This window comes from Rissa tridactyla, chromosome 1 (genome assembly GCF_028500815.1).
Source record: "Rissa tridactyla isolate bRisTri1 chromosome 1, bRisTri1.patW.cur.20221130, whole genome shotgun sequence".
Classification (NCBI taxonomy): Eukaryota; Metazoa; Chordata; class Aves; order Charadriiformes; family Laridae; genus Rissa; species Rissa tridactyla.
The window spans coordinates 151,718,332-151,731,268 of NC_071466.1; the positions used below are offsets into that span (position 1 = coordinate 151,718,332).

General features: G+C 48.8%; 1 protein-coding gene across 1 annotated transcript in view; it reads left to right on the forward strand.

Annotated features, from left to right (window-relative positions):
• The first annotated feature begins 237 nt into the window (after positions 1-237).
• Positions 238-12,937, forward strand: part of CACNA2D4 (calcium voltage-gated channel auxiliary subunit alpha2delta 4) — a 132,402-nt gene continuing 119,702 nt past the window's right edge. The window contains exons 1-3 of the mRNA XM_054214270.1: positions 238-344; positions 5,680-5,761; positions 12,772-12,888. Coding sequence (XP_054070245.1) covers positions 238-344; positions 5,680-5,761; positions 12,772-12,888 — 306 coding nt within the window. The remainder of the gene's footprint in view (positions 345-5,679; positions 5,762-12,771; positions 12,889-12,937) is intronic.

A 12,937-nucleotide genomic window follows, 5' to 3' on the forward strand; every position in this document is an offset into this window, starting at 1 on the left:
TCCCACGTGGGTCCCCAGCGGGTTCTTGGCCACCCACCCTGTGCTGGAGACCCCCTGACGGCGCCCGGCAGCAGGAGCGACATCCCCGGGGCGGAGGCAGCCGGGGTCACCCCGGGGCTCGGCCCCGCAGCCTCAGGGCAGCCGGCCCGGCAGCATGGCAGGGGCCGCGTGGGACCCACCCCAGGACATCAGGAAAAGCGGGGAGCCCCCGCATCCCACCGTCCGGTCCCCTTGCTGATGGTTGGCACATGGAGGATGGGGCTCTGGGCCGTCCCGTGGATGATGCTCTGGCTCTTCTGCCTCCTGCCCTCCACCAGGGCCCAGACGAAGATCCCGCTGGAGACGTAAGTGTTTCCCTCTCTCTGGCGTGGGGTGGTTTGGGCGTGGAGTGGGTGATGCTGTGGGCATGGACGGGCAGGTGGGAGTGCCTCCCTGGTGGTGGCAGCCACTGAGGGTGCAGGGTCCTCCGGCACAGCATGTCGCTGCAGGGGCGGGGGTGGCATTCCCTTTCGATTGTGGCGATAACTCCAGGGAGTGGCCACAGATGTGGGAGCCGCAAATTCCATTCCCAGGTCTAGCGTGGATAACAACGCCTCATTTTCCCCATTCGTCAAGCAGGGCAATGATACTCATCTGCTTTTGTTAAGCACTTTGACATCTATTAATGCTCTGCTTAATGCAATGGGCAGCAGCAGGTGAAACCAGTTTAAAGGCACATTGGTAAAACCCCACCGCTGGTGTCACTTGTGGCGACTCAGCCATGGAGGCAGACGTCAGCGGCCCCAGTTTAGCAGAGTGGTTCCAGCAGAGCTGCTGGTTTGCAACCTGCCGAGGACACCCTGGTGGAAGTGCTAGTCAGGGTCTGCCCCAAGAGGTATCTCTTCGACACACAGGAGATCCAGAGTGGGCAGCGCGAGGATTTGCAGCCCTTTTTTACCATTACGTATCGCCAGCGCTGATCCAGTGTACTGGTCTGGCTACGCTGAAGACTGAGAAGAGCCTCCATGCGCACATACGCAGCCCGTGTAACACACACACACACGTTTATTCACGTGTGCGAATGCCAGGGGATGTCAGTGGGGGGAGGCTAAATAGAGGAAAGAGGCCACGGCACCTTTCCTTGTTTGTTCCTGCTCTACCCTACCACAAAGAGCCTAACAGCCCCTCCCAGGGCTCTGGGGCGTAGGAAGGCAAAGCTGAGCTGCAATACGAAGCATAAACCACCGTGGTTTGTGCACACGCTGCAGTTTCACACGCAGGGGAACCTCTATGCACCTTTTTGGATGCAGGTTTGCAGGGCACCCACGCCGGCGTGCGTGTCGGTGCGCTTGAGCAGCTCCTCCGGCACGGTCGCTGCCGGAAAACTCCCCGCCTCGGCAGCCCGCAGGAGGCTAACAGCTCTCAGCAAACCCAGTTTATAAAAACCTCACCTTGTTAAGCTGATTTAGGCAAGTTAAATCCTTCAGGGATTAAAAATGTCAGCACCGCAGTTGGTAAAAGTTGTGGTGGGGCAGGTTCTCTGGAGCTGGGATAGGTCTGTCCGCGCAGGAGAGAAGGTTGGACCGGAGAGGAGACAACACTGCCATCGAGTTTCAGGGGGAGATATGTCAGCTACACTGACCAAAGTGAGCTCAAGCCCTTTCCTGAGATTAAGAAAATGTTTTTATATTCAAAAATTCCCTGTAAGACCCTCGTGCATGTGTTCGCCAATACAGCCCAGGTGACTGCCAAGCGTTGCACTGACTTTAACCGGGGGCACATCTCAGGAAACTTTGCCACCAACTTTTTTCTTGGCTGCACTGTCAAACCCTTCCTCAGCAAAGTGCTTCTGATTTGGATTTCACAAAAAGGGCGCAGAGGTTATACAGAATAAAATCCAACCTCTGATAGTTTCAAACCACCTGAAATAAAAATTGACTTTCCGTGCCCAGGGCAAATACTGCATGGAAACACCTTTTGGCCTTGAAATCTGTGGCATTAAGAAGCCAGCCCACCCTTTCTGCTGTTTTCGGCACTGAATACAGGTCCAGGGATTACAGGCAGGACAATCTCTGACCCGGTCCTTTTCTGATGTGTTTGGTTATAATGTGGTAGCCTTTTGCTACTGTGAAAAGAGTTACATCACTTTGCACAATTTGGAACTTATTCATGTACGAGAATAAAAAACAGACAATAGAAAAAGAGCTTTTCTCCCCCGGTACCGAAACCAAACTAACAGCTGAATTAATCCCTGGTGCTTCAAATCCACTCATGAACTTAACTAAAACACAAAAGTTGCCCTTTTGGAATGAAATTTCAGTAGAAGAACACATTGGCCAGAGGACCAAAGGGAGTAAATCAGCAGCAAATGGACCTGCTCCATAGATTACACAGGGACGTTTTGGGGACACAAAACCAGAGGCTTTTAAACACCAGCTGGATTCAATCACAGCTGAGTGACACAAGGCTAAGTCGGCCTGTGCTGCTCCCCAAGTCACGCCTGGCTTTGCGGCACTGTGCTCGGTTCATCGCCAGCTCGTTCCCATCTTTGCCAAGTGCACTCAGCTTTAACCCCAGCGGAGCAAAAAGAAAATCTGCGCAGTCAATTACTAGCAACGCTTCTGGGGCGCAGGTTCAGCACAGAAACCACCTCCTCTTTCCTCCCGGACACTGTGCTGCTCGTAAACTGGCCATGGCATAGGCAGAAGTGCTTGCAGTTGTGAGGATGGTGAGGATTTGGGGCTGGCTGCTCAGCCTTTACTTCTTGGGGTACCAGGAACATGAGGAAATGCTGGTGGGAGAGGTGAAGATCAACCTGGTCTGGCCTCTTTAGGCTGCCCCTACTGCCTCTATACATCTGCTCCTGAGTTCACAGAGCCAGCAGCTTTAGGTGAAATTTCTCTGCAACCTGATGAATTTTAGACTGACCTTTTCTCTCACCTGTTTATGAAATAAAACAAAGAAACCTATTTAAATTCGGTAGGCTGCTCTTAACTTCCCAGCACTCTAGGTCACTCCCTTCCCTGGCAAATTGTCTTTTAAATATGTAAATGCCAGCGTGTTTCTGCCTCTGCACTTGCTTCCTTTTCAACTTCCATAAAATGCCACCATATATTTTTAATTAGCCACCTTTCAGCGCTGTCACACAGGGCTTCGGGACCTTTGTGCCCTCTCATTCCTCTGTGCCCCCTCACTTTCCAGCCAGCCCTCCGAAGCTGCCAGTCCCTGCCCCTCTCCCTGCTCCCCCCTGCCTTTGCACCTCTTTCCTCCTCCTCGCCCCCTTTGCCTCTCCCCAGGCGAGTGGGTTTTGCAGCCTGACATCTCACAGAACTGCTTCGAGAACAGCAGAAACATCAGCCCCCGAGCTGGAGCGGTGGCTCAGAAGTGTCTGTGGGGCTGCTGCCTGGGGTGGGCTGGGAAAGCCCTCCCTGGCTGAGCATCCAACACCTAGGGCGCCCACACAGAAATGGTGAAATTACACAAATCCCGACCCTTTTATCTTCGAGTTCTGCTGCTACTGGAAGTTTCAAGGTTCGTATATTTAGGCTTCTTTTGCCGCATCTTCAAAGGCTAAAAACCCTCCTTCCCTTTTCCTGTTGTTACGAAAGCGGAGAATGCCAAGTCATGGTGGACTTAAGGACTCCACAAACGAGCAGATCCCCGAGCAGCAGGGCTGCGTTTTCTATGAAACTCTGTCCGTGGCTGGCTTCTCTACCGACTGGTCATTGCTAAGCTCGTATGGCAACTCCAGCTTTTACCTCAAAAATAGCACCTTTCTGCTGAAGCTGCCCAACCTCACCCACTAGTCAGAAATGAATATCACAGACTCTTCCACCCTGCTGGGTTGAAAAATGATGAGGGCTGGGAGGAACAGGGGCACACGCACGGCCACAGACACGACACAAACCAGAAAGACCAGGATCACATGCACTTTGGGTTTTTTTTGAGGGGAAAATTGGGTAAAAATAAACCTCCCTGCGAAAATTACTACCCCAAACTTCATGTTCAGGTTCTCTCTTTCGACGGTAAAAGGTCAGGAGACTGGAGAATATTAATTAATATCAGCACAAAACGTCTCGTACATAAAAGTTATAAAACCAGCAGATGGGCATCGAGTTAAGTGTTGATTCAGAGATCCTCATACCTCTGGGAATGCGTTAGTCACTGCAACAAACAGGAAAGCATCCCATGGGCTCCCTGTTTCTGCTTTCCTCTTTGATTCTAGGCTTGCTAGCATAACTCTGACATGGGGCAATAAACCTTGGCCTCCTAGCCAGTACCCGTATTCTTTTTTCTCTGAGAATGAAATGAAAAGATAAAAGCTTTTGGTGTCAAAATAAGATACAGAGCATAATGACAAAAAAAAAAGGGGGGAGGGGGGTTGGGGAAAAGCAGCAGCCTTCTTCTTATTGACTTCAGCTGGATCACACTCAGTGGTTAGAAATGAATGCCTCCTTCCCAATTAAGGAGTGATTTAAAAGGGCACCCACTCTCATTATACTCCTTTTATAGGCAGCAGAGAGGTGCAGTTCAGAGTAGAAGCCTTATGTCTGCTCCAAATCACCCGCTATAGCTGCCTATCTGTCTCTATTTGCAAGAGGGGAGCCTAAACAGGCTTTCCTAGGCTAAAGTTAGCTGTTGTGGTTTTTCCACCATTGCTGTGCTGGCTTTACTCCAGAGCTCATCTCTATGCTGGCACATTATTCTGCCATGAAAGTGGTGCAATGTACTGGGAAAACAGGCCCTGAGGTTAAAGGCCGCTTAGGGCTGGAAGAAATCTACTGGAAGCCATAGGTAAGACTCTGCACCCCGTAAACAAGTAGTGTATTCTGGTAAGTGGAGGAGGCCATTTATTCCATTAAATAAATCTCTCCTAAGTGAATCTTTGTCGAAGGAACTGTGTGTAGGTGGAACTGCCTAATGCGAATCATGTAACAGATTTCTGATGAAGTGCTCTGTCAATTACGAGAGCCATCTATTTTGATTTGGATGGCTTGGTGTTCAGGCTGCTCTTCAACATCCTTATGGTCTCCATGTGGTATTGCTATCATCAGTTATTTACAGGATGGCACAAATGTGAGTAGTGCTCTACAATGATGAGGTGCATAATCTACTCTGGCATTATCAAGCCGTAGTATCTCCACTGAGAGCAGCAAATTCATCTGGCTTGTTAGTCTCTGCCTCATGCAGCTCTAGGAACTGAATCCAAGGGGTGAATCTTGACAATTTCTTTCAGGTCTGACACTTATTTCTCTTCAGCAGACTTGACATCAGGTGTCTAGCCCTTCACTCCAGGCTCCGTCTGCAATCAGTGAAGACAAATAAGTGCCTGCGGAGCTATTCGTTGCACTTCATTAACAATAGAGGAAACCAGATGATATCTAAGACCAAATATACAACTTTCATACCTCTAAAGTTAGGCGAGACAAATTCCACTCTGAGTCAAAATGTAGTGACTGAGACCAGCAGAACTCAGTGTTTCTCCTGGGCAGAATGTCCAAGAGCAGCGCTTGCCTCCTGCCGTACAGCTTGTCTGGCTAGCAACTCAGGGAGAAAGCATTGCCATAGTCACTATAGGGGCCTAGAGAAATATGGGGGGGGTTCATTCTCAGGAAGATGGAGTTTTCCCTGTCTGAAGAAACAAATCGTTCTGCTGACTTTGAATTATTAACACTGATTTTCCTTTTTTCCTCTTTTTAGGGTGAAGTCTTGGGCAGATGCCTTTGGTGGGGAGCTGTACTCCATTGTGACTAAGTATTCAGGCTCTCTCCTGTTGCAGAAGGTAGGCAAAATCTGTGAGGGTTCCCTTGGCTTTGCGTCATCTCCCCATGTGGCCCTTCAAGGTTTCCCCCTGGGGTAGAGGAGAGCAAACCACACAGGTCTCCAGAGAACTTTCAAAACCAGGCAGGTTCATATCCATAAGTAGAGTGATGCCCTGTGGCCATTCTCCATGAACTGGAGAGGGGGATCCATTTAATGCCTTTCCTGCTTTCATGAGACATGGCCAACTGCCACTTAAATTGCCCCATTTCTTAAAAATACTTTTTAACAGTACTCCTGATTGTTCATGCCCTTCCACGCTGATTCTTCACTCCTCCTTTCCTTAGTGCATATCAGTCCCTCTCCTCCTGCTCATCATACCCCGTTGTCCCCTCCTGCAGCTCTCCAGCTGGCACTCTTGTTTATTCCTGCTTCCTCATCTGTCTTCCTCCAGACACTCACCAATTCTTTGCATCGTGCCTTTAAAAGTCTGTTTTGGACAAGGTCTCTGAGGCAGGTGCCCTAGAAACCATGATCTTCTGGAGGTGCAGAGCTCTGCCTGCCTGGGTCACCAAACAACAGGCGTCGCTGTGCTAAACTCCCCACCAGCATTAAAGGGTGTACCTGCATGGGCTTTAAGTAAATTTACCCATTTTCAGCTGTAAAGAAGTTGCCCTGTTACCTCGACTGGTGAAGTCAGAAGTGAAAGCCTGCTCCTTTTTCAGGCTCTGTGAACTCCGCACTGCGGCAGCAGGGCTGTATGGATCAGAACCTCCCAAGTGCTGCTCAGGGACCTGGTGGCAGCTGAGTGCATCTGAAGGGATGCTGTCCCCTCTCCACCTCATGTGGCCATCTGGTTCTTTACTCCTCTGATTCTTCTCTTGAACACAAGCCATGCGTTGCCCCTTAGGCTTTCTAGGTGTCTGATTTCTGTCCTCTTATTAGTAATAACACCCACAACCCAGTGTAAAAAAAAAGGGACCTGGACATTATTTGCCTTGCCTTGCTGCTGAGCCCCCTGTTTCCCTGTCCCCACAGTGCTGCTTTCTGCCTGGAGAAAGGGAGAGGCTCCTGCAGCATTGCCTTTGCTAGGCTTGGCCAAGGAAGGCCTTCAGCATCCATCACAAAGGTCTATGCCAACCATCAGCTCTTCTTAGGAGGAATGTGCCACCTAGCAATAAAAAATTGTCAGCACTGATATAGGTGCTTCCTGCCCTAACCATGAGGCAGCTGTGGTGTGATACCAATACAGGGAAAAGTTTGGCTTTTAGCAGTTTTGATGATGCTTCCGCATTGCCTATTCTTCCATGGAGTCCCCAAGCAATAATTGCCAGAGGCAAAGTGACGTGCTGAGGCACCTCTGGGCACCTTCAGTGGGCAGGAGATGCAGATTAGGATTATTTGATAGTCAGGTATCTGATGTTGTATAGGTGTGCTTCAGCACACCTGCTTGCACTGCTTCTGTGGCTACTTCTACTAACAGATTAAGGAGCTTCATGTTCCTTAAGATCCAAAAATCAGTGGGACTAAGCAGAACAGGGCTTAACTTGAAAATACCAGTGCTGCAAAACTTAACAGTGGAGACCAAGGATGCCAAATGCGGCACTGAGGTGCATGTCAAGATAGCTGTGCTGTGTTGGCCCTCTGGAGATGTTGCACCAGGACATTTCATCTCCCTCTGTCCAAACTGTTTTGACTCTTGGGACCGTGACCTCTTTGGGGTAGGAGACCTGTAGATGTTACTATAGTACTACTAAAAATGTCAGTCATAGCAACTAAATCTTGCACAAAAGTTCACAGCTCTATCAGATTATGGTGTAATTCACTAGAAGCAAAGAAAACTAATTTCTGATGAAAAAGAAGCCTGGATGTAACCAAATCCAATCTAACATTCATGTCAAGGCAGAGCTATGTTTCCCTGGTGCTCTGAGTGGCTTACAAAATAATTGCACTTGCCTGCCCCAGCCCACATCCACACGGCTTTCCTCTTGGAGAGGGGAAGGCGTCTGGATTGCTCTTGCACATGTTGGGGCCTGGACGCAGCACAGACCGACCGTGCTTTGCACAGTCTCTGGACACCCCTGAGCGGGACACAGTGTCACCAGTGACTCGGAGGGGAAAATGCCCTTCAGTAAGTCACTGTCTCCACCTCCAGCAGGGGGTACAAATGAGCTTGATCTAACCTTGATCTGTTAATGCTCTCCAGCAGAGTCACCTCCTAAATGCTTCTTGTGCCCTGCCCAAACTTTACTAACAGTTTCATAGAATTATAGAATTGTTTTGGTTGGAAGGGACCTTAAAGATCATCTAGTTCCAAGCCCCCTGCCATGGGCAGGGACACCTCCCGCGAGATCAGGCTGCTCAAAGCCCCATCCAGCCTGGCCTTGAACACTTCCAGCTGTTTAAACAGCTCAGGTTTACATTTCACTTCTCAAGGCCTACTCCTTGAGCCAGGGATGTCCCCTTATTTGCCTGGGACTAGGGAAAGAGGAGAGAACCAGCCAGCACCCAGTTCAGTCCTTCTCTCAGTCTCCATTTCTTTAGTAAGCACTGGTGGGACACCTTCTCACAAACCAGTGTCTCAAAGAAGGAACCATCCTGGACGTCTCCCTCTGAATTGCTGACACCTACAGCACTGCAGAAGGACAGCTTCAGGAGGGCACAGACAAATCTTTGACTAATAGGCAACGTTGTCGTGCCCCATGAGATGCTCCTTGGCAGACCCCAAATGGCTTTATGTAGATCACCGCACTGGCACAGACTGTGGGCAAGTCAGGCCTGGGGAGCGAAAGGTACCGAGTCTGGAAATCCAAACGTGTGTGCTCCCCAGGCACCTTTCTTTTTTGGGGCCATTGCCTCTTTGAAATATGAAATATTTCTCTGTGTGCATGAGTATACGCAGACCAGCAGAAGGGTGGGGAGCACAGTGTAGAGGTCCAGAGGATTTTTTTTCCTTGGTGCTTGTTTAAGTTGGTGGGCGTTTAGCCTTTGAGGAAATACAAACTGAGGGATAACAGCACCTTTCAAATTTGACTTCATGTCTCTCTTGTGCCTAATAGGCTTGAAGTAACTTGCTTATTGTTGCTTTGGGAATCATAATTTTTCAGTTACTGAATGTTTTGCATGTAAACCTTCTTTTTAATATTTAGCATAAATTTCCTTTTGCAGCTTTGAGTTTGTTTGGATTTCTTTGGGGTTTTTTGTTTTTCCCCCAGAAGTACCCTAATATCATGTTGCAAACCCAAACACTCAATTTCTTAACAGCTTTATTGCTCCCAGGGACCTGGTGAGCCAGTAGACATCTCTTGAGTCCACAAGGGCAGGTTCTCACCCTGGATCAGAGAGCTCTGAGAAAGCCCCTAGGTTGTTCTCTGTCCCAGGCAGTCAAGATATCATCAAATTAAACCTCACAGAGGCAGCAAAAGCTGAAGAGTGTTTTTAGCTTGATGGCTGAAGCATTCATTGTATTCTTTTGACCAACGTGCAGCAGAAGTTAAGATAAGCTTGCACACTTGTCCGGCATATCATCCTGGCTCAGAGGTGATGGTTCTGCATTAAAATGCTGGCTGGGTTCTAGGACAGCTGGGGGCAATACAGCCGGAGCAAAGAGGCCATGTGAAAGGCTGAGCAGGAGGAGGGCAGTAGCATCTCCCAGAGCTAAGGAAGAGAAAGTTTGAACCTGTGGCTTCTTAAGTCTGTTTGCCTTAGTCCTGCTGCTGCAGTTGGCCAGGCAGTGACCAAAGGGCTGGGGCCACCGATGGCAGCTGAGCCAGGAGGATATCATGGCGGTTCTGGGCTTCTCAGAGCTTGCTTCCGAGTGACAGAAACACTATCGACTTCAGACCCAAAACCTGATTTTTCTTCTACTATGTTAATGATGCGGTTTAAGTGTTTCTGAGACTTACCTCCTGCTTCCTTCTGTAGCTGAGGTGCCGATTGCCTTCCCTGGGGGAAAGGGCTGAGAAAGGACAGCAGGGCTTGGCTCCAGCTATGTAATTACTAGAAAGCACTACAAATAACTACGTGGCAAAGAACAGACAAATTAAAGAAGTTCAGTCAAGACATATTCCTGGGTGAAGATGAAAGGAATGTCTTTCACACTCTTAATATAGTTTCACTAGGAGTGAGTAATGTAACACTGTGTACTTCAATGGGCTAAATTTCATGGAGGTGGGAACAAGAAATTATATTTGGTGTCGTATCTCTGTTCACAGAAAAAACTTAGGATACTGAATCCTGAAACTTCCACGTTTGAATCACCACCCCCATCGCTGTGGAAAGAGAAGCATAATTAGTTGCTTCTGCTGTTTTAAGGGAATACTAAGTACTAGATGAATATGAAAACAGTTTTCTCTTAGATCAGAGTTAACTTTTTGGCCCCTTTTCAACACCAGATCCTTTCAGCCAGTTCTCCCAAGCCTGTAGCTGATTTCTATTCTGTAAATTATAATGATCTGATAAACTGGACCCTAAATTCAGGTTTTACAGGTTAATCTTGGTTGGCTACAATCACCTGTGTTTACATTTGCTGCGTGCTTTCAGCCATGGTGTCTGGTAACACTAATGAAATCACAGCTACTGCTCTGTTGCCCACCTTTGGGAACTCTCGCAGTGAATATTCATTAATATTAGGAGACTTTAGTGGCAGGAAAACAGATACAAAATGGTTTGCTGGATGGCTTGTAGGAAAAAAGCTCAAAGGGGATCTGAGCTCAAACCTGGTATATTCCTTGCAGGCAAGTGAAACTTTGCAGAAAGTTTTTTAGGGGGCTCTTTTGTTTTGTTTTTTTTGGGGGTTTTTTTTGGTTTTTTGTGTTTTTTGGGTTTTTTTGTCTTCCCGGCTCTGGCTGGTTCCCAGGGCTGGGACACGTATACAGTATTAGCAGATGGCTCGTGATTACTTTTACCCTAGCAGCATCTACTTGTCGATGTGTCAAAAGCACAAACAAAATAACTCAGAGGTAGAGCGCCCTGTTCTTTTTAATTCAAGATATGACCCGGGGTGACTGGCGGCAGGTCACTTTGTAAAGTGCGTGCTTGCCCGTGCTGGTGTGGTCCCCCCCTTCGCTAGCTTTCCCAGGAGAGATTACCCTCCTACCCCTGCTCCCCCCCACCCACCCTCCCTGCTGAGGAGGGCCTGATTAAAGCCTAGCGTGACAGAGATCACTTCCCTCCCAACGAAACCATGACATGGAGCTAAATGGGACAGGCACCGTCTGGGATGTCAGCCGCCAGGGACCTCGGTCGGGGCGGGGGGGTGGCTGTTGCACATGCCTCTTTCGGCAGCATGGTTACGCCAACTTTCGTGTTCAACCTGACCTCTTCCTCCTCTTCCCCCGCCCATCCCCGCTACCCAGCTGCAGCAGAGGGGATGCGAGGCCTGGCGTTTTTAATCCAGTAAAACCCTTGCTGTTAATCACGCCAGACAGAGCGATGAGCCTCCCCGCCATGCCTGCTGCAGGCTGGATGCTGCTGCTATTTCTGTCTGACCTCCTCAGCCTGCCCCATCCTTGAGGCGTTTCTTACTCTGCTGCTTGTTGAGATGCCTTCCCTGGGTGGTCAATGAGCTTCTTGAACAAAAGGAGATCCACTCGCTCACCCTAAAGACATGCAAAGTCCTTCCCTCCTGCTTTCTTCTAGTTCAAAAGTGCCACTAAAGCCCCTGCCATCCCCTTACCCTTTTCACCACCTTATTTTGTACCAGCACAAGAAGCCCAGCCCCAGCTGAGATTGCTGCTGTGGCACTAATACTACATGAAGATGGAGGGGATGTGTATATACTGCAGACAGAAATGATGATGAGGGACCAGGAAAATTCAGTCAGTTGCCTTTGCACTTCCACATTGCTGGGGAGATAAGGCTTTGTCTTTTCTGAAAGAGGCTAATCATATTGTGTCCTTTTGCAAGGTTTTTTCCTCTTCCTTTCTGCCTATCTCTGTTAGCTTTGGGATTTTTTAAAAGCAGAAATAAAAGCCATTGTATCCAGTCTTGAAAGTGCAGATTTAGGGAGGCAGATTACAGTTACCTAGTTTGGGAGTACTCTCAGGCTTTTAATGTCCAGGTTATACGAAACGTGGTCAGAAGAAACCAGTTATCTCTAAAGCTGTCAGATCCAGATGCTCCTCATTACGGCACCTCTCCCAGTGGAGGCAGTACTAAGTAGCCATGCTCGTAATTCCTAGTTTCTGGGAATTGCCCCTCTGCTGCTCTTGGCCCAAAGCATGCTCATACGTGCTGAATAAGGAGCATCGTAACTGTCTCGCTGACCTTTCCTTGGCAGTCTCCTACCCTAAGCACTGAGCAGACTCTTCTTACTGGAGACCTGACAAGTTACCCTACAGATATGATGGCACTGTGGGAGGACAGGACATGCACTGGCATGACATCTCTCCCACTAGTGCCCCAGAGCAGATATGGCATAGTAGGCGATGTAATGACAGCGTACAGCTCCATAGCCTTGTGCCTCCCGCTGCCTTAAGTAAATTTCAGGTATGCAATGCATGGAATCGTAGAATGGCTTAGGTTGGAAGGGACCTTAAAGATCATCTAGTTCCAACCCCCCTGCCATGGGCAGGGACACCTCCCACTAGACCAGGCTGCTCACAGTCCCATCCAGCCTGGCCTTGAACACTTCCAGGGATGGGGCATCCACAACCTCCCTGGGCAATGCTATTGTGGATGTAAGCACAATGTGTATTTTAGGTTTTCAAAAGTCGGCCTTCATTTCTCTTTCTTATTTGTAGGCACCAATAGCTTCAGGTACGTTGTTGTTTTCAACAGCCGCAAGCTGACAATGGGGTTGGTTGTTTTTACTTAAGTCAAAATGCTTTGTGTTACGGCCAGTGATCTGCACACACCTAAATTACGGGGTGAAAAGCAATGAAAGGCAAAGATGGGAGAAGGTGGTAAATCAGACCAGTTTTTTCAACACATCTTTCTTCACCAAAGACAATACCCAGCTAACAATAATAGATTCGCGCCTCTCCTTATGAGCCTCCTGCTCAGCAGGATTTTCTGCTTTCCCTTGGGTAGAAGTACAAAGATGTGGAGCCAACTCTGAAGATCAAAGAGGTGGACGGCTTGGAGCTGGTGAAGAAGTTCTCAGAGCAGATGGAAAGCATGCTCCGTAGGAAGGTCGAAGCCGTTGAGGTATGACCAGGGGGTTTTGGGAAGGAAGTCCTCTCCTGTCAGCCCCAGA